General features: G+C 41.5%; 1 protein-coding gene across 4 annotated transcripts in view; it reads left to right on the forward strand.

The window, feature by feature from the left end:
- The window catches only part of TNFRSF21 (TNF receptor superfamily member 21), a 47,625-nt gene that overhangs the window by 20,070 nt on the left and 4,979 nt on the right, over positions 1-22,576 (forward strand). The window contains exon 5 of one of the 4 annotated variants that reach the window (XM_039326336.1): positions 7,264-8,213. The exons of the other annotated variants lie outside the window; for them this stretch is intronic. Coding sequence (XP_039182270.1) covers positions 7,264-7,410 — 147 coding nt within the window. The 3' untranslated portion in view covers positions 7,411-8,213. Of the gene's footprint in view, positions 1-7,263; positions 8,214-22,576 lie in introns of those variants that run through there. 4 annotated transcript variants of the gene reach the window in all.

The following is a 22,576-nucleotide window of genomic DNA, read 5'->3' on the forward strand; positions in this document are numbered from 1 at the left end:
AACTGTCTTTCAAAATGAGGCACTTTAATCATATTCTTAATAGCCAAAAAGAGGGATAGTTCACTGTTTTGTACAAAATACAAGTGGGTTATAAGTTTCAGACAATATATTCCATTATATCCCATCATGTGTTGTTGGGCTATTCTGTTCATGTTACAACCAGTTAGAAAAAGGAGCTGGGCATTTTTGAGCACTAACCCAAAATGTAGAGAAACACATACTTTTGATCATAATCCTGATATCCAAACTCTGCAAACTAATAGGGAATCATGCAGCCTTGTATATTTATCCATGTCAATGGAAACATTCAATATTCTTAGCTCAGTGCTGTTACCTATGATTTTCATAATATATTTTTGCTTTGTTTGATTTAAGTACTCATCAATGTGTCATTTCAACTGAATTTTTTAAAGAAATTCTCAGAGCAGAAAGAAATGAAATAGCAGAAATAAAAAAAGATAGAAATTCAAGATGATAGATTCAGCCCAGTTTCTTGCCTTAAAAAAAATAGAACTTTATTGAAAGGATGTATTAATGAAAACACAAGTCACTGTTGAAATCATGAGTGAGTCAATAATGGCTTGTGTTCAACTGTATCCCTTCCTGTTGAATTACTGCAGTTCAGTAGTATATCGCTGCCACCACCTCTGCAGCCCTCAAACACCAGAACTAGAAGAGAAATTGAATGTCACCTTGCATGCAAAAGAATTGTCTCATATTTTCCTCAAATTTATGAAGAACCAAAACTTGGCAAAGAAATTTTCAGAAAAGTAGTTCTTAGTTGAGATAATTTTGTAATCTCATAGTTTATTTTTAAATCAAAATGAGGAACTGGACTAACCCAGAAGGCCATTAAATATCCATATAAATCAAATGTAATCTTAATTATATCCATATAATTATATAATAGGTACTAGTTGGCCTGAAAACAATATTGTTCCTTTTAAAAAGAGAGATATTTAAGAGGTTAATGAGCAAGCTTTTTCTACTGCATTGCTTAGAAATTCTACTTCCCTGTTTATCCAAGAAGAATGAAATCAAGTTTTAAGTCTGTCCCCCCTGTAGAATATTTATCCAATAGTTTCATATTTGGTTAATCTTGAAGAGAACAGAAGTCCTAGCAGTTCTTATATTTCCATTAGATTGAGGTGGGAGTGAATGAGCACCATATAGGATACACCCACACTCATACTACTTGTCAAGGACTTCTATTTACATCAGAGGTAGTTAAATTAAAATAAAAGACAAAAATGTTAATAGAACATTTGGAAATAATAAGAACAATCTAAAGACTGACTGATTCATGGGAACTGGGAGCAACTTTTGGTATGACTGGGCTTTACTGAAATTATTGCAAAGAACAAGTAATTTTATTAAAGTCAAAGACTAAAATATAGGATTGTCATATATGGTGCATTGTCATCAGTAGTGTACTTCTTCCAAAAGTATGTGCAAAAAAGGCTGAAGAAATTCTGACAAATACCATTTTTGTCTGTATGGTAAAATGAAGGTACATTTCTTGTACATGCAAAGAAGTATTTTATAGCTTAATCTTCCTTAATCTCCCTTGCAGTTGATTTGAGATCTGTAATAAAAATTGGTAGATCTAATGATAACAATTATCATTCTCAAGTGTTTGTCAGGGCACCAGCATTGCACATTTTGTGTCCCTCAGATAATACTGTTTGTTTTTGGTTATGCTTAGCACCTAAATAGCAAGCATTTTAGTGTTTCACAATAGAACAATGGTTCCCCACAGTCTTCTGATGCTTACATAGCCTCTTTGCTAGGTTAAACTAATTGTGGAATAAAAAAGGAAGTGACTCACAAATAGTATGATCAGGATTTGCTGAAGCTGCAGCTGGGTCTTGAAGTCTAGCCATAGTGAACCAAAACATTTATCTGTGTGTTTGCTCTATTTTACTTCCTTGGAGCTGTTCGTATGATACAGTATGGTGTCTTATTCTGAAAATGAATTATTAATTAATTATTCCAGTGATCCTAGTTATATTAGCTAATATTTGTTCATGTATATACTTGGAATACATGCCCATTGCTCTCAGTGCAGAGATATGTCCTTAAATCTCCCCATTTATATTTCCTGAAAAGAGTATTAAATCTAGTCAGTTTTGGCTGGATTATGCTCTTAATTCCTTTTTTTGTTGTTGTTTATATTCTATCACAACATTCTGGAATACTGTGTAGCATACTTTCTACTGTGTAGAAAGAAGTTTGGACAGCATACTGCTTGCTTAACAAAAGAGTGTAAGGAAATATAAATTATTTTGTGGGATAGCATAATTTCATCATAATCATTTAAGCTCCCCTCCTTTTGAGAGGCGTTTTCATTTATCAGTTAGAAAATTGTACAGTTTTTACAGAACTACACTTGCCTCTTCCCAGCAAAGCTAATTGGGTATTATGCTAGAAAATAGAGGAACTAGGTCACTAATCTCTACAGTACTGTCTTTAAAGTCTCACCAACCTCTTCCCCCCCCCCATCATAATAATTTCAGTAGAATACAGACAGTTCTGTTCCATGATTTCATTGTCTTCTAGTTCCCCAGGAAATGCCACCCTTGGTTGGAACCTGCTTCATCTACCCATTGTCTAAGATGTTCAGAATTCAGTGCAAATATTTCTTTACCAATATTTCTCAAGGATAAATGACATGCAATGCATATTGTCCTCATCATGCAAATGCTTTTTGGAACAAGTATAAGGTGTGGTCCCCAGCTATGTCTTTTGAAGTTATTAAAAGCCCTTTATGATCGCAGCTGCCAGAATGCTCACATAGTTTTCAAACATTTTAAGGGGAAATAAACAAGAACAGTGGGCTTGGCAAAGTTTTAAAACACATTCATAGCATGACACAAACCAGAAAGAACCCTGCCACAAAGCTCTGCCTATTTTGTATTTTGGCCAATGTAGTGTAGCCTTGCCTCTCCGAAGAAATATTAAGTGCAGACCCCTGGCCACAAAAGGTCTGCGGATCCCTGTCTTACCCCTTGTTCTGAAATGTTCATTTTGGGGGATTAATTTCAGTAAATTAATCTACTTTTAAATTAATTGAATTAAAATTTACAAGAGCCAGTTTGGTCTATAGTTTGGAATATATATATATATATATATATATATATATATATATATATATATATATATATATATATCCCGGAGAGCGGCGTTACGGAAGACTGAAAGAGAGGCAACCGGATTGAGAGTTGCACCGGATGGCACGAAGGAGGAGCACGGAGGATGCGATATGCTGGGAACAGTGGGGGGAAATAAAAGTGTGGATGAGATTGGTGGCAAGGATTGTGGGGGGATTGAAGGAGTGACAGGATTGAAGAATGCAAATGAGTGTGATGCGTGCTGGAGGAGTGGAGGAGAGAAACGTCCTGAGGAACACAGGAAGAAGAATCAACTCAATAGTGCAGAGGACCCTTTAATTTTGAGAAACACACGTTGCCTATATGACTCAGGAACTAAAGGGAGGGAGGAAGTGGGTGGTTGTGTGGATGTAAGTAAGAGCTATAAGAAAGAATCACTGAAGGCTGTAAGTGAAGCAAGGATTAGTCTGCTTGGATCTGTTACAAGGTCCATGCGTCGAGTTTAGGCGTGGCTATGCTTATAAGCAGGTTTCCTCACTAGCTAGCTTGTATTCTGACAATGATGGCAGGTACTAGCCATTGAAAGCTAGGTGGATGTAATTAAGAGGTATAAGAAAGAATCACTGAAGACTGTAAGTGAAGCAAGGATTAGTCGGCTTGGACCTGTTACAAGGTCCATGCGTAGAGTTTAGGTGTGGCTATGCTTATAAACAGGTTTCCTCACTAGCTGGCTTGTATCCTGATGATGATGGCAGATGTTAGCCATCGAAAGCTTGATTTTATTTATTAAAACCTTGGTGTTTTATTTCCTGGTGATCGCTTCCTTTTTTACTGATATATATATATATATATATATATATATATATATATATATATATATATATATATATATATATTTTCTGAGGTTTTCGCGGGTATGGTTTGTATGGACACAAAATGGTTTCCAGCCATTTGGAAACCCGCCCTTATTGACAAACGACTCCCTAACACAAAAAATGATACCAGACCCACACTCACAAAAACCACACAGGATGTCACCACCACACATCCACGCAAAAAACAAACCCAAAGCCACACCGATGACGAGACACAACCACAAACCAGAAGCCAGACCACAGCTGCATCATTAGCCACTTTAAACCCCTCCAATCCATTCATGAAGCAAACTGACACCCCCCATGAAGAGGAGACACGACCACGAACGCGAAGCCAAAAAATAGCAAGGCAGCCCAAATCTTAAACCCCTCTGCAACTCAGACTAACCTGAGCACAACCAAACAGAACACTCCCCCAGCCAATCAGAGCACAGCCAAGCCCCTAACCATTCAGAACACACCTCCACCCAATCAGAACACAGCCAAGCTCCCACCCAATCAGTTCATACCCCACTGGCAGTTAAAAGGAATAAACAGCTAAGACCACACATTGCTGCTCAAGCACGAAGCTGAAAGCACCAGCCTGAAGATGACGAATGGGACTTCGTCGAAACGTCGCCAAGACACTTCCAATTTTACGCGGGAGAAAACCCGAACAACCAAAGACCTATATATATATATGTGTGTGTGTGTGTGTGTGTGTGTGTGTGTGTGTGTGTGTGTGTTTGGTTATTCAGGTTTTCTCCCACATAAAATTGGAAGTGTCTTGGCGACGTTTCGACGAAGTCTCATTCGTCATATATATGTATGTATGTATGCATGTATGTATGTATATATTCCTGCTTTCTAGCCTGGCGTCTTAACCAATATATAACAGGAATCTTGAAAGGAAGCTGATAAAAGTGAATAAAATTCTTTGAAATCTTAGTTTGTGGACTCTGTGATGTGTATGTGTGTGAGTCATTCATATTCACAGAGGAAAGCTTGTTACAACTTCTGTAAATAAGTCTGCTCCGGTTGAGAAAAACAACTATTATACTTATTCCAAAAGTTCAAGTAACAGCATCTTGACCTTATTTTATTTTCCATCTAGCAGTTTCCCACATCTTGCTCATCATCTGAATTTAAAATTTTTACTGTCTAAGTGGCTGAGATAGGAAGCTGACAGGACCACACATTGCCTTTTTGCCCTGCTTCAGAGCCTGAAGAGACATGACCAATGATTTACAAGAATGGGCTGGGCTGAATTTTGGGGGAAATTAAGTGATGAAAATTGATAGTTTGCCCCTTAACCTTTCCAAAGTGGGAATGATTGACTGGTGGGAGAGAGTTTAGGAAATGAAATAGTGCTTAAGCCTCTGTCAAAAACAAAAAAATATTACCACAATGTTTAAATTGGTCTACTCAGTGGCGGCAATGGGATACTGAAGAATACTGGAGCTGAATATGGTGGCAGGTGGTTCCCCTTATGCCACCATTTTTTAAATTTAGTTCAGAATACCAAATTGGCTATTATTGTTACTTGCATTTTCCCAGTGATAATTTTCTCTCACTTCTCCCCCAATTTTATTTTTATATTTTAGAACACAGGTAATACACTATAAAATGTGGGATTGGGTCCAAGGAATCCTGTAGGAAAGAAGATTATAGGAACTGAATTTCCCTTTCTTCCTGCTTTATCTACCAAATTCAAGCAAGGGTCCTAAAATCTTTGCCCTGTAATCAGGGAACCCAGATGAATGAGTGGGCTGTAACACAGCAGGGGAAAGCAAGAAATTCCAAATATGGTTTGTGATACTTAGTTTTTGCCTTATTTGGAATCTATCTGAGACTTTGAGGGAATGACAGGGAAAGAGAACTGGATATCAAAGTCATTTTTAAGGTCTGTATTGCCATGTTTTTCTAGACCCAGCTTCATCATTATCCAATGTCTACAGGTACAAATGAAGCAAATACATCCTGAAGTTGATTTCAATTCCTGGTGACTAAATTCCTTGGTCCAGCTCAGTGCTTTTTTTGTAAAAAAAAAAAAAAGGTGCCAGAACTCACACATGTCATACAACCTGCCTTGCCTACCCTACAAGGTTCCATCCAAAAAAGGTGCTGGAACTCCGTTCTGGGCATTCTATGACAAGCCCTGGTACAGCTGCAGAATAATTTGCTTTTATGAAATATGATTTTGGTTTCTCAATTTTTGCCAACAGTCCTAGAATTCCCAGGTAGTTGACCACCCCAAACCTATCAGAAGTAACCTCACACAAGGTCAGCTAACTGACTTTGGCTGAAATTTAATCCAAATAAAGCAGTATATATGACATAGACATGGAAAAATCCATCTGCTTCTTGGACCATGCATTCTTAGGTTTTACTGTTGATATGATTTTGTGCTGATTTTCAAATGTACCCTTTCTGCAATATAGGTTGAAGCAGAATTAGTCTTCTAAAAAACTTTATCACGAGAGCTGTATCATTGACAGTAGTCCAAGTGTAAGTGAGGAGATAGCAGTTGTTAATTTTTTTTGTCTTATGGGTAAAAAAAGGCATAAACTATTTAAATTCAGTAATATTTTCTCCAAATATATTTGTAAGTGAGGATAAGAAATAAAAGGTATAATCCAAAACAGAGCAAATGGACTTTGCAACCTTATCTGGTAAAAGATCCATTAGTTGTGCAGGTAAGCAGTTCAGAAGAAAGAACTTCAGACAATTCATAAAGACCCAGTCTTAATGATTTCACTAATAAAGGAAGCTGAATGTTTGCTTATTTTGCTTGCAGAATTCTGTATCCTCACCTCCATTTTTCTGGCTTAAACTTGATTAATGAAATTGTAGATAAATATTGCTTCCTTGGTTCAAAGTTGCTTTTTAAATTTACAGTTGACTTTTTTCTTTAAAAAATTAACTATGCAAGATTAAAAAGTACATATATGCTACTGAGTTACATATATATATTTAAAAATAGTTTGAGTTTGTAGTAGGTCAGATTTGAATGGAAATGGGTATTTCAGAATTTATGTTAGCAATAGCATATCCTGCTCTATGGAGTAGACAGTTGGTCTCTGACAGAAGGTCACCTGAAGAGTCTAGAAGCATTTGAAATGTGGATTTACAGGCGGCTGTTACGTATAAACTGGGTTGACAAGATCAGAAATGAGGTGATAAGCTGTTTGGGAAAGCCAAGGGAAATCATCAAAACAATTAAAAACTGTAAATTAGAATATTTTGGACATGTGATGTGACACCCAGAAAAATACGGCATACTCCATTTAATCCTCCAGGGAAAGATTGAAGGCAAACGAGGTCCAGGCAGAAGAAGAACATTGTGGCTTCAAAATCAAAGGGATTGGTTTGGACAAAACTCAGCAGCACTTTTTCGTGCGGCTGCTGATAAAAACAGGATCGCCAACATGATCGCCAACGTCTGATAACGGATATGGCACAAGAAGAAGAAGTTAGCAATCCTTAAAACAAATCATATCTTCTTGGGAATTACTGCGCAACTGTGGAAGACAGCTGCAGAATTCTAGAAAAAGACACTTTTGCCTTAAGAAGATGCTGAGAGGGTCCCTGTGATAATTTCAGTAAAAAAAATTTTTTTTAAGTAAATGTGTTTATTCTTAACTGTAATCAAAGCTTTATTATTCAACTGAGTTATTTCAGAATATCCATTTTTTTCCTTAAGTCTGAATAAAGCTAGATCAGATTTCTTTCAATCAAAAGAACTGCAATATTTATTGCAAAATCTGTATCACTGACCTTAGGATTCCCCAGTTTTACAATTTTTTCTGTATTATTTCATAGAAGTGGCAGAATAAGAATTTCAAAAATATGTCAACCTGCTCACTTTATTTGAACAAAATATTCTGCCACAAGAGGTAGCTTTTATGAGGACTTCAGAGTATTTGTGTTCATAAAGTTATGACTTTGTGCATTCTTTTATACAGAAAGAGATCTTGTTCAGAGTTTCTGGAAATCTTCATTGCTTTCTTTCTGTCTCAGGGCTACTGGATCCTATCTTCTTCTTAGCTCACAGTTCTTAACCTCATTTTCCTCTGTCATTGCTCTTTGTGCCAAAATATATTGAATAGTTATTATAGGTAATTTTGTAGAATCCTCTCTTTGGGAAAAACATGTTCAAATGAAGACAAAATTCTAGACTATATTTGTAATTCTCATTCTGGTTATTGTAAATTTAAAGACTAGTTATTTCTCCAGCAGGATGACTGTAGAGTCCAAATGGATGGGTTCTATGACGGCCTTCCTGCCTGGCAGACTGGGTAAAAACTTCGGCCACACCCCTTCCTTTGGGCGTGACCCCAGTTTTGACTCAGTCTCGAAGCCTGGTACAAGTGCGAGAGGCAGCTCTCAGAAACAAACGAATTTAAACTCAAAAAAAAAAAAAAAAAAAAAAAGGAATCCCCTCTTCTTCCCTTGACAAGAGAAACTTCCCGGCAGCGATTAGAACAGGATCGGCGGACTCGTGAGTGGGGCTAGCCGGGGAGGCTCGGAACGGGCCGGATCGCTCGCTTTCTTCCGGCCCGCCGGGCAGCTGTTCGGCGCGGGGGGGGGTTTTCACCGGGTTGCGCGTAGCCCTCCGGGCCCTCCCAACAGCTGAGCAGCCTGGCCGAGGGAGCTGAGCGCCACGGCGCGAAACAGCTGAGCCGCGCGGGAAGCGGCAAACCAGGTCGCCGCTCGGCTGCGATCAGCTGAGCGGCGCGATAAACAGCGCGGCAAGAGCAAAGCCGGCGCTGAATTCCCCTATACCCAGAGGAAAGGCGCAGCCCCTCATGACTAGAGGAGTCTTCCTGATTGCAAAAATCAGGATCCGCCATTACTCTTGAACCTCGTGGATTCCCGGGCTTCCATTGGGAGGCGTGGCTTCTTCCCCATTCACCATTTTGGAACTTGATCTTCCCGCCGTTTCCCCTTGGGGGCGGGGCCTTCACCCGGACTCCATTTTCCGGCAAACAAAGGGCTTTTTCCCTTGCAAGGATCTGAGGTTACCCAAGGAAACTGAGACAGAGGAAGGAAGAGGGAAAGTAAAATAACCGTTTTCCTATCGTGGTCTGTTGCCACAGCCACAGACTGGGGGAGAGAGAGAGACATATGAACTGCACCTTGTCTGGACTAGGTGAGGAGGTGAGGAGGAACATTCTTCCCTAACTGTTCCCATAGTGGCCTTTAGTCACTGCCTTGCAGGATCTTCGGTCCAAAGAATCCTGTCTGTCCGGCCATTGTTTGTATAGGCAGAGGAGGGCACAGTCCCAAGCATCTGCCTCTGATCTGCGTACCTCATTCCCCCATCCCAGGCATTTCCTACTCGGGGTGTCTGGCACAATGGCAGACAATGTCTCGTATTCAGTCACACAGGTCCCTCAATTGTCCCCCCCACAACAGCAGCGAAAACGCAGATCCTCTGAATCAGAGGTGGGGGGGAAGAAGAAAGCTAAAACAAAGCACCTTACTCAGAAGGGACAGTCTAAAACGGCTGAGCGAGAGGCTCTGAGGAGACATTTGGCTTTAGAAAGACAAATTAGCAGGGCACAGAGATCCAATGCCAATGGGACAAATTTGGTTTCCCCTGTCCCAGTGGCGACCAGCACAGAACCTACTGCCGAGGAAGTGCTCAAGACTTGGTCTCCTCCTGGGGAAACTGAACAGTTAGATTCCTCCAATCCCTCCTCACCAGCTTCTTCTCCCTCACCCGACCACACTCCAGCGCCTCACCCCAGCGACAAAGCGCAGGAGAACATATGGTCGGCACGATTTCAGGCATTCATGCAGGATGCATTCTCCCAATTCATGGCCTCCAAAGGGCAAGTGGCCTTTCACACACCCCGTAAGGGACGAGCTAGGCCACCCCCTACCAACATCTCTGAATCTTCCTCTCAACTAGGAGAGGGTGACTCAGTAGATCTTGACATGTCAGACATGCCCCTATCGGAGGACGAGGAAACCGCACCTGAGCAGGAGACGAGCTCTGGCCTCTTTAACCCAGCGCTCCTAAAATCACTCCTGATTAAGGCAGTTTCCACAGTCAGCCTAACATCAGTACAGGATGAGAGGCCATCGACTAGCAAGGAGGCCAACCCTCTGTTTGCCAAAAAGGTCCCACAGGACAAGTACATTCCATGTGCGGAGGTCTTCATGACCACGCTGGAGGAACAATGGTCCTCACTTGCAAGCCCACCGGCTCCTAACAGCGCGGAAAGAAAGCTTTTCAACCTATCTCCCTCCTTCTCTAACATGTTAGAGGTTCCCACTGTAGATAACCCCTTGATCTCATTATTCTCTACCTCCGCGATTCCAGGAGACATGGCGGAGGTCTTGAAACCTGAGGAGAAGAAATTTGAACACTCCTTCCGGCGTTCCCACATGGCTGCAGCCTGGGCGGCCAGAGCAGCCACCTCATCATCATTCTTCGCGAGGGCCTGCATCATGTGGCTGAGGGAACTGCAGGGCACGGTCCCTCCAGACCAGGTCAGAGTACACCAGACATTGGCCAAACTCCTCGCGGCCTCTCAGTTCATGTCTGACGCTTCACTGTACGCAACAAAGTATGCGGCAAGATCCATTGCGGCCACAGTGGCCTCGCGTAGGCTACTGTGGCTCAAAAACTGGAAGACAGACCTGAGGTCCAAATGGCGTCTCTCGACGTCCAAATACAGTGGAGAGGCCCTATTTGGTTCCATTCTGGATCCACATGTCAGCGAAGGCAGAGACAAGAAAAAAATCCTAGTACATCCATCAAAGAAGTTAGACAGGAGAGGCAGTCAGGACTTCCGGAGGCAGGGCTCCCGCCCAGGAAGCCCCTGGGACTGGAGGCAGCCCTTTCGATCAGGGCAATCCTGGGACTGGCCCAGAGGCTCACGATCCTTCTACCCGAGACAGGATCGAACCCAGGATCGCCAAAGCCCGGGAGCCAGGGGCCAGTTCCAGTCCAGACGCCCATATAGAGGAGCGGGAGGCAGATCCTTTAAGCGTACCAAGTGACGCCAAACAGGATACACCCATCGGGGGTCGGTTAGGAAATTTCACCGAGGTCTGGGAACAGACCACTACCGACGCCGGGGTCCTGGAAACGATCAGGCATGGCCTGACCTTAGACTTCTGTTCTCCCCCTCCAAACCGGTTCATCAGATGTCCCATCTCCAGAAGAGCACACAAGACAAGGCTGATAACTTCGGCCATAGATCACCTCCTGTCAATTCAAGCAATAGAGAAGGTACCAAAGGAAGAGGAAGGAAGAGGATTTTATTCTATCCTCTTCGTTATCCCAAAGACATCAGGAGGGTGGAGAGCAATCTTGGACCTGAAGGGCCTGAACTATTTCATAAAGTACAGGAGGTTCAAGATGCACTCCTTAAAGTCCATACTAGCCAGCGTCAGGGAAGACGATCTACTATCCTCAATAGACCTCACAGAGGCGTACCTACACATTGCCATCCACTCCAGCTACCGGAAATTCCTCAGATTTACCTACGCGGGGCGACATTACCAATACAGGGCATTACCCTTCGGACTGTCGTCAGCACCAAGGGTATTCACAAAGATCTTAGCTGTACTAGCGGCCCATCTCAGGTTGATTCCGGTTCGCGTCCAGTTTTATCTGGACGACATCTTGATTCAGTCCAGATCTCGGGAACAAGCAAGGACAGACCTCAGGACCACAATCCGAACCCTACAGGGGCACGGATTCTCGGTCAATCTAAACAAGAGCCACCTCATTCCCTCAAGGAGACTGCAACACCTGGGCGCGGTGATAGACACGTCACAGTGCAGGGTATTCCTTTCCCAGGAGCGACTGATCAACATATCCAAGCTAATCCACCAAATTCAAGAGATCAGGAGAGTGCCCTTGCTACAACTCTCGAAGCTCCTGGGAAAGATGATATCTTGCATGGGCATCATCCCATGGGCAAGGCTCCACTCGAGGGAGTTGCAGTGGTTCCTCCTACCCTACCAGAGGAGGAACCTCAGCACCTCCAACAGGAGTGTGCTGGTACCAGCACAGGTGATGAAATCACTAAAATGGTGGCTATCCCCCATGACACTCAAGGGGAGCATATTCAGGGAACCGAACAGGGTCACGCTCACGACAGATGCGAGCCTGTTCGGATGGGGAGCCCATCTGGGGACCCAGATAGCACAGGGCCAGTGGGGTCAGAAGGACCTGTCACACAGCATCAACTGGCTAGAGCTCCGGGCCATACACCTGGCCCTCCGTCATTTCTCACACCTAGTAACGAGGAGGCACGTCCTCGTGCTTACAGACAATGTAGCAGCCAAGGCACATGTAAACAAGGAGGGAGGAACGAGATCAGTGGAACTAATGAAAGAAGCATTGGCTCTGGCTCGGTGGGCAGAAGCCAATGTGAGTTCCATCAGAGCGGAACACATCTCAGGGGAAACAAACACCCAGGCAGACTCCCTGAGCAGAGCCAAGGTGGACCAGTCGGAATGGCGTCTGGACCCGGCTCTCTTCGAGGAGATCTCCCGGAGGTTCGGACAACCGCACCTAGATCTATTTGCCAACCACAAGAATACACAACTCCCCAGGTTCTTCTCCAGATTCCCGTCCCCGGGATCGGAGGGAACGGATGCTCTCAGGTGCCGGTGGCCGGCGCAACTCCTGTACGCCTTCCCACCGCTGCCATAATACCGGCAACCATACGCAAGATGATCCTGGAGGGCGCAGAAATGGTCTGCATTGCCCCTCACTGGCCACGGCGCCCGTGGTTTGCCGACCTCGTGGACCTCTCGATATCACCTCCGTGGAGGATTCCCCCGGACAGGGTAAAACTCAGTCAGGGCAAGCTTGTACACCCAGATCCCCAGTGGCTACAACTAGCCGCTTGGCATTTGAGCGGCAAAGCTTAACTAAACAATCTTATTCTGCAGGGGTGATATCGATCATACAGGCATCACGAAGGGCGTCCACCAATAGGATTTACGACGCTACATGGAAGGGATTCTGTAGGTGGTGCGCTTCGCTTCACCTAGACCCGACCGCAGTATCTATCCCCAATATCCTAGACTACCTATTGGAGGGTCTTAATAGGGGCCTATCAGTCAATACCATCCGCAGACAGATATCGGCCCTCTCAACCGTACTCTCCTGCGACAACTTAACTTCCCTAGCACAACATCCAGCGATTAATGCCTTTTTAAAAGGGGCGTCTAACACAAAGCCCCCAGTCATACACAGGTACCCGTCCTGGAACCTGCCTAGGGTCCTTCTAGCCTTGACATCTGCACCCTTCGAACCTCTTGAAACATGCTCACTCCATCACCTATCACTGAAGGTAGCTTTCCTTGTGGCAATTACTTCGGCAAGGAGAATTTCAGAACTAGCAGCTCTGTCAGTAAGGAAGGATCTGTGTACCTTTTTCAAAGACAGGGTCGTTCTTAGACCAGACCCGACCTTCATCCCGAAGGTAAATAGCACCTTTCACAGATCTCAGGAACTTACGCTTCCTGATTTCTGTCCAAGACCCAAACATAAGCTAGAACACAGATGGCACAAGCTAGACGTACGGAGAGCACTGTGTTTCTACGTGAAACGCACCTCGGCTTTCCGAAAGACTGAAGCATTATTTGTGTCCTTTCAACCATCAACTATGGGAAAGAAGGTATCTTCTTCCACCATAGGCAGGTGGATCAGAGCCTGCATAGCGCAGGCCTACGTCTCACAGGATTTGCCAGCACCCAATCAGGTGACTGCCCACTCAACTCGGAGCGCAGCCACATCTGCGGCGTGGCTAACGCAAGCTCCGGTGGAGGAGATTTGCAGGGCCGCAACCTGGTCCTCACCTTCGGTTTTCATTCGACATTACCGTTTAGACTCCCTAGCAGCAGCAGACGCGGCTTTTGGCAGAAGAGTTCTTCAACAGGTCGTATCTGCTCAGAGTTCGGTAGCCTAGACATTCCCTCCCAGGGGGACATGAGGGCTTTGGTATGTCCCATCCATTTGGACTCTACAGTCATCCTGCTGGAGAAGGGGCGTTGTCTTACCTGAACGCCTTTTCTCAGCAGGATGATGTAGAGTCCAAGCCCACCCAGAGGATAGGTCTAGGCAGGGATATAATAAAGATATAATAAAGAGCTGCAAGGTTAATTCCAACAAAGTTTCTCGCCTAAGTCAAAACTGGGGTCACGCCCAAAGGAAGGGGTGTGGCCGAAGTTTTTACCCAGTCTGCCAGGCAGGAAGGCCGTCATAGAACCCATCCATTTGGACTCTACATCATCCTGCTGAGAAAAGGCGTTCAGGTAAGACAACGCCCCTTTTACCCATATTGGAGATATTTTCAAATGTTAGGAAACATTTTTTCAGATTTTAGGTTTCATTGGATACTTAAAGATCATGCCATTAAGTCCATTCCCTTTTTCATTGTTTTTTCAAAAACAACCCTCGAAGTGGATTAGAATTGGATATGGTAGGATTAGTTTTTGCATAAATGTTAATTGATTGGGTAATTAATTAATAAATTTGGAATTAAACTGAGATTTTGATTCTGAATTCAGTGGACATTAGAAAGTAGCAAACTAGGTCTGTTTGAGAATTAATTAAGACCTTCTGTATTCTTAGTACAGAACGAAGTAGTAGAAAAACTGTTAAGGGACCACATCTGTGACCTTTTATATGCAAAATAGGTACTGTCCTGATAAGCCTAATTTTTTTGTTTAAAACCTGGGGGAATGGGTTGAATTAGCATCACATTTTCCTGCTGAATCCAGATTTCTGCACAATCCTAATATTTATATATTTTGCTATCTACTGTGTCCCACAGTGTAGACATAAATATTAGCAGGCCCTATTTTATTGCTTTAAAGCAGCCAAATATGCTGCATGACCAACCTCCTACCTTCAGTGTGCAGTGAAATCCATTGCATCTCCATTAGACTGACATAGTCCTCTGTAAACAAAAACTGCCATTTGTTCAACTATTCATTTTAAAAATGGATTAAATCATATTTTGATATTCTTATTTTTTTAATAAGTCACAATTTATACATGATAGGACCAAAGACCTATCAGATCCATAGTGGTCAGCCTGAAATAAAATGAATCCCACTGAAACTGAAAGGCATTAATGGTTTGAGAGATCAACTTGATACCAGCTTTTTAGAACATAAAAGTATCTTCCCAGGTCTGCTTACATTTCCTGAGTTATCACTCTCATGACACACATTTTCAAGATTCAGGTACAGGAAAGCTGTTACTGTAATATCAATTTGGGATACTGGATAGGCTCTATCATTTAAGTAGTTGGTCTGTGCCTTCTATCTGTCTCCCTCCCCTTCATTCAAGAGCAGATATTTAGGCTCCATGTCCAGTACTGTATGTCTGGGGAAAAATATAACCACTGAGGCACCAAAATAAGGTTTCATGTTGGAGTATCATGAAAGGTAGAGGTGCGGGCAGGATCCAGTGCGCTCATCGAAAGTTGCATCACAGTGCAAGATCCACCCCTTTTGTATGTGCATACTAATGTCACAACACCTACAGAAAATTGGCAAAGCTTATGTTGCCTTAATATGACACTACTTTTGTCATTTGCCCCTCCTGATCTGCATCCCATAAGTGCCACTGAATACCGGTAGTAGTGTTTTCGAGAACATTGTATTCATTGCAATGTTTCAATTTCCCAAGCCATCACTACTGACTGTGTTTTTTCTTCTGGTGAGTACTGTATATGTGGTAACCTTGAATTATGCACATTCCAAACATAATCTTTTTAAATTGGCTAAAAGATTAAGTTAGAACTAGTTCTTATTGTACACATACTGTTTCAAGTTGGTTATAAATTAGTGATGATGACATTTGATGGAAGAGTTGGAATATTTGTTGCTGCCATTAGTAGTTTAATGTACTTTGGAAATATTGTACTTAGTATTATTTCTCCTATGTTATTTAATCAACTTTCAACTTTCAGAGTGACCAGTAGGGTCAGCATTGAGGGCCTTGGAAATTATAATCTAAAGCAGCTAGCAGTTGCTAGGTTGCCTACCCCTACATTAGTGTTTTAGGGAGACAAAAAATTGTCTTATGTAGAAATAATTAAATTGCAAGATCATTTTTATTTTTGATAATGCTACTTTGGGAACCTTTGCTTGAAACTAATGTAATGATAACCACATCAAATGCATGTATGATCACTCGATTGTCTTCTGTTGCAACTTCTTGTATCTTATTGGAGGCAGCTGTATATTAGCTCTGGTATTCAGAATTAGGCATTTTTTATGGTTGTTTCAAGGAAAGAACCACCAGTGTGCTTCTATGGGTCCTGGGAAAGTGTCTTTTTATAAAGAGCTGGCAATGACTTAGCATAAATTACTGTCTAGAAGAGACAACAACAATTAGATGAGGTAGTTTGTGTGGGTTCAGGGAAAGGTTTTATTAGTACTAATGTAAGTAATTGCTTTGAGTGTCTCTAAGTAATACTATCTGTTATCCTTTCTGTCCCTGCCCTTCCTCTTCTGGCCTCCCATGACCTCATCTAGCTTTCCCCCAACCCCCACCCTTGTCCTGCTTCAATCTCCACCTTCATCTAACACCCATCTTCGGTCTTCCTGTACAGAATGCTTGTTGTTTTCTCAGTAGAGGAAAATTTTGATACTTCAGAATTGCTGCAACTATGTTTCTCTGCACAGAGAAAAAAGGGACTGACTTTTGAATCAAATAGCTCTTCTTTAAAAAAAAAAAAAGATGCAACCCAGCCTTGCTTATGGTAGCAGGAATTATTTTTCTTTATCAGTAAGAATTGTTGCTGATTAAGAAACCTTTATTGCTTTTGGATTTATCTCTGTGTTTTCAGTTTAGGTTTAGAATTTTGATTTATATTGTCATGTGACAAGGGATTTTCTGCACGTTTATGGTACGCAAAAGATCCTGAGCTTAAATGTCTTTTTTGCCTTCACTTATCAGGAATGCTGCAATGCTGCAGCTAAGAATGTTGTACTGATCAAGAGCATGAAGCCTTTCCTGAATTTTGGCAAACAGGATGGAAAGAAGCAAGAGCTGGATTAGCCTTGATTCTGTTCATGCCAGTATTGCCTCCTTACTCTAGAGTCTAGACTAAAACTCATATTGCATAATAATAATAATAATAATAATAATAATAATAATAATAATAATAATAAAACAGTGGACCACCTGGTAAGCTGTTGCAAGAAGATTGCACAGACTGACTACAAGCAGCAGCATGACAAAGTAGCCACAATGGTGCATTGGAAGATCTGCAAAAAATATCATTTGCCTGTAAGCAAAAACTGGTGGGATCATAAAATAGAGAAAGTCATAGAAAATGATAAAATTAAACTGCTCTGGGACTTCAGAATTCAAACAGACAAGCACCTGCAACATAACACCCCAGACTTAACAATTGTCGATAAGAAAGACAAAAAAGTCTGGATAGTGGATGTGGCAGTGCCTGGAGACAGAAGAATAGAAGAGAAAGAACTGGAGAAGATAACAAAATACAAAGACCTACAAATAGAAATAGAAAGACTGTGGCAAAAGCAAGCAAGGGTAGTACCAATAGTCATAGGCTCCTTGGGTGCAATCCCAAAACAACTGGAGCACCACTTGAACACCATTGGCATTGACAAATTCGCTATTAGTCAATTGCAAAAGGCGGTCTTATTAGGAACTGCTTCCATCCTGCGACGATACCTGTAATACCATCAAACATTCACATCTGCCTATCCCAGGTCCTGGGTAAGGACTCAATAGGTAGACAAAATGCCAAATCCAGTTTGAACATCTGGCTGACTGTGCGATGATCCATAATAATAATAATAATAATAATAATAATATCCTTCAAGCTGACAACATCAAGCACACTGAAGTCAAGAAAAAGATTAGAGGTGAATACATCAAGAGAGTGAAGAAGATCTTAAAATCCAAACTCAATGGAGGAAATACCATAAAGGCAATCAACACCTGGGCAATCCCAGTCATTAGGTACACAGCTGGAATAGTGGACTGGACTCAAGCAGAACTAAAAGCAATGGATAGGCAGACCAGAAAAATAATGACAATGAATCATGCCCTTCATCCACGCAGTGACATTGATAGACTTTATCTACCAAGGCAAATAGGTGGGCGTGGAATGCTACAAGTACATCAGATGGTTGAAGAAGAAAAAATGGCTTTGGAAGAATATCTGAAGAACAATGATGAAGATGCACTGAAATTAGTATATCAGGAAGGCTTACTAACTACTGGAGAGACCAAACTGGCCTACAAGAAAGACCAAATGAAGAACAGAATAGAGGCATGGGAAGACAAAGCACTACATGGCCAATACATGAAAAAAATAGCTGGGAAAGCAGATAATAATAAAACCTGGCAATGGCTAAGAGCAGGAAAATTGAAGAAAGAGACCGAGGGACTAATTCTGGCTGCACAAGACCAAGCCTTAAGGACAAATGCATACAAAGTCAAAATTGAGAAGACAGCAACAGACAGTAAGTGCCGCCTATGCAAAGAAGCTGAAGAAACAGTGGACCACTTGGTAAGCTGTTGCAAGAAGATTGCACAAACTGATTACAAGCAGCGGCATGACAAAGTAGCAACAGTGGTGCATTGGAAGATCTGCAAAAAATATCATTTGCCTGTAAGCAAAAACTGGTGGGATCATAAAATAGAGAAAGTCATAGAAAATGATAAAATTAAACTGCTCTGGGACTTCAGAATTCAAACAGACAAGCACCTGCAACATAACACCCCAGACTTAACAATTGTCGATAAGAAAGACAAAAAAGTCTGGATAGTGGACGTGGCAGTGCCTGGAGATAGCAGAATAGAAGAGAAAGAACTGGAGAAGATAACAAAATACAAAGACCTACAAATAGAAATAGAAAGACTGTGGCAAAAGCAAGCAAGGGTAGTACCAATAGTCATAGGCTCCTTGGGTGCAATCCCAAAACAACTGGAGCACCACTTGAACACCATTGGCATTGACAAATTCGCTATTAGTCAATTGCAAAAGGCGGCCTTACTAGGAACTGCTTCCATCCTGCGACGATATCTGTAATACCATCAAACATCCACATCTGCCTATCCCAGGTCCTGGGTAAGGACTCGATAGGTAGACAAAATGCCAAATCCAGTCTGAACATCTGGCTGACTGTGCGATGATTGATGATGATAATAATAATAATAATAATATATAATAATAATAATGGATGTGGCAGTGCCTGGAGATAGCAGAATAGAAGAGAAAGAACTGGAGAAGATAACAAAATACAAAGACCTACAAATAGAAATAGAAAGACTGTGGCAAAAGCAAGCAAGGGTAGTACCAATAGTCATAGGCTCCTTGGGTGCAATCCCAAAACAACTGGAGCACCACTTGAACACCATTGGCATTGACAAATTCGCTATTAGTCAATTGCAAAAGGCGGCCTTATTAGGAACTGCTTCCATCCTGCGACGATATCTGTAATACCATCAAACATCCACATCTGCCTATCCCAGGTCCTGGGTAAGGACTCGATAGGTAGACAAAATGCCAAATCCAGTCTGAACATCTGGCTGACTGTGCGATGATCCATAATAATAATAATAATACAAAAAAGCTGGGGAACTCTAGGGCCTGAAAAGAAGTTTCTCCTTGAAGCTGGGTAGGGTAGTATGTCCTTCCAATGCTTTTTGTTGCATTCATTTTCATCTGAGGAGGTTCAGAAACAGGCCCACCCTAGGAAGAAAAAGTGCCATCACAGATATGGGGAATGCCTACTATTGGCAATAGAAGACCTAAATTTGCATATGGAGCATTCCTGAGAAAAGGTTACTCCCTATTTAGTGGTATTATAGATCTAAGAATCTTCCCCCAGACCCTCTGAGTATCTGTCCACATACTGTATAGATTTCTCTGTAAAATGGGGATGAGAGGAGGAACAGGCTAGATGTAGCTACGTCTGTTCCTGAAACAGTGATATTTAGAGAAAAATTACAGTGGGAATAGATAGAACTCTCCGAAAATCACATCAACATACTAGCAAAACAAGGGAGGGTCTTTGCCCTTAACAAAATCTCCCCTGTTCTTATTGCCATAACCAGTGGCTGTTCAAGACTGTTGTCAGAATGAATGGTAGAAAGGGTTGGTAGTAGATATGCATCAATTATGAAGAACTCCTCAAAAGGTAAAGAAAACAGAATAAATCCCTGTGTCCGAGACAGCTCTTTGTAGTCATCTGCAGATAGGTAGAATTTTTAAAGAAGACAAATCCTTTCAGTCTAAAGTTCATTCCCTCACCATATTTTATGGTATTTGTAAACCAAGTTGTTATCGTCTTATCCAAGAACAAAGGGTGCATAAGAGTCCACTCCCCAAAAGGAGATCATGGGCTTATCGAACGTCTCAGTTCAAACAGTTATTGTGTAGTAAATCAGTTCTTGCTTTTCTCTTTTTTCATGTGGGAGATTCATGTGCTCTGTTGAGTTCATCTGAGTTTTCAGACATTCTTATATGAATGCTGCTTTGTGCAAATTGTGAATTGAATTAGATGGACGAAAGCTGTGTGTGTGTGTGTGTGTGTGTGTGTGTGTGTGTGTCCTCTTGCTTTTCCTAGCCCTTCTCTCTCTCTCTCTCTCTCTCTCTCTCTCTCTCCTCCTCCTCCTCCTGAAAACAAGGCACAGAGTGAATCAGCATCCTACTCTGAGGATCATAGGATGATTGTTGATGTCATAGCACTGAGCAATTTGGCTGATAGGAACAGAAGATTCCAAAGACATTGTTGGATCTAAGCAACCTTTGCAGCTCCAGGAACAGCAAATCAGTCACAGCTCATATTTTGTTCCTCATCACCCCTCTCTTCTCCCTCTACATATATAAAACATGGCATTCTTTGGTAGATAATATTTCTTTCAAAACTCTGGTGAAGAATTACATTAAATATTTGTTTGAGAGTGGATCTGTGAATGCCAGAGCCTGTGCTCTTTCAGAGTGCTCTTTCAGTGATGTACTAGAATTCTATTGTCCTTTTATTATTATTCCTGTTATTCATGAGTTGGCTTATAATGTTTATAAAAACAAAACAAGAAAAGCATTCTTTTTAGATACTTTTAGGACTTGAAGATTCCCCCCCCACACTCACACAAACACTTTCAAATTTGCAAAGGGGTTTCATTAGAAAAACACAAATAGATTAATATCATGTTTCAGTGGAGTAGGCAGCATTTTATTTGGCAAAGTGTTGTAAGGTTTTCCACTTAGCCTCACAATTGCCCCAGCATTACTCAGGAATTTAAAAGAGCCAAAGAAACTCCTGAGTTGAGGTTTCAGCAAGCAAACAACTTTTATTTTGATCAAAATAGAGTTGGGTGACCCCATCTCTCCTCGTGGCTAGTAGAGAGATGAAGGCAACAACCAGAAAAGATGTCTTCCACCTTTTATACCTTTTCAGAACAAAAAGATCAGGTCTTAGTACCAGGCATAAGGTGGCACAAAAAAACAATTCTTAGATGATGACTCATACACAGCAACCCATCCGTAACTCCTTTCCCCCCTCCCCTTACTGTGCTCTTTTCATATAAGCAATCACCTATACCTAAAGCATGAAGCCCTTACTTTTTCAATATACACATAAAGCATCTGATCAAGCAATTAACTACAAAATAATGATTACAAAATAACAAAACAATGATTACATGATAACACTATAAGTATCAATATAAAATTGTTACTAGATATAAAATAAATGCTAATGTCAAACTTAAACATACTAAAATCATAAGCACAATAAAATCCCTTCAGTGTGATTAGACACCGAAGGAATTTGCCTCCAGTGCGTATGCTCTCAATGTACATGCAAAACAACAGAGTAATAATAATCATAATAATGATACCAATAAGAGAAGATAGAATAGATGAGAAGTCCCAAAGGTGCTTTTTCAGGAGGCAACTGGACTTTCTTGTTTTTCTTTGAAGATGTTTCATTTCTCATCCAAGAAGCTTCTTCAGCTCCAACTGGATGGTGGGGAATGGAAGGATTTATATTCCTTGCAGATAGCTGGTCATTTGCATTCTTTTAAAGAGTCTGATTGAGAATCTCCATAGACATTTAGTGCAAAAATAGGAAAGGGGTGAGGTAAATGTGTGCATGGGAAATGGTCATTTTAAAGCAGCTACTTGCTATTCTTCTCTCTTTTCTTGGGTATTAATTAATTATAATTGAATCCAAAGAAACCCTGCTATGTGTTTCAGGACACTTAGCATTGTGAATAATCATAAAAATAAGCAGAAAGCTATAATACAATGGCTTATTTAGTCATTTGCTCAATAGAATTTTGTGTAAAGATATTGGTGGGACTGGTACAGCACATTAGTGCAACACATTTCTGACTACTCCCTGTTTATGAACTACTTGAAAGAAAGGGGAAAAACATTTAATTTCTAAAAAATAAAATTCAGGGATTCAGCTGTAGGAGAACAGTCTTGCTTGTTGTATAGTATATGAGATGACATAACCATTTTTTTTTTCTGTTTTCCCTCAACCTGGCTTTTGGCATTGTGACTGGGAAGGGCTCACAGGGCCTCAAAATAGGGAGCAGTCTGTCTTTAATTTTGATCAGGCATGGCA

The sequence above is a fragment of the Crotalus tigris genome, unplaced genomic scaffold (genome assembly GCF_016545835.1).
Source record: "Crotalus tigris isolate CLP2741 ecotype Arizona unplaced genomic scaffold, ASM1654583v1 scf7180000024340.7048381, whole genome shotgun sequence".
NCBI lineage: Eukaryota > Metazoa > Chordata > Lepidosauria > Squamata > Viperidae > Crotalus > Crotalus tigris.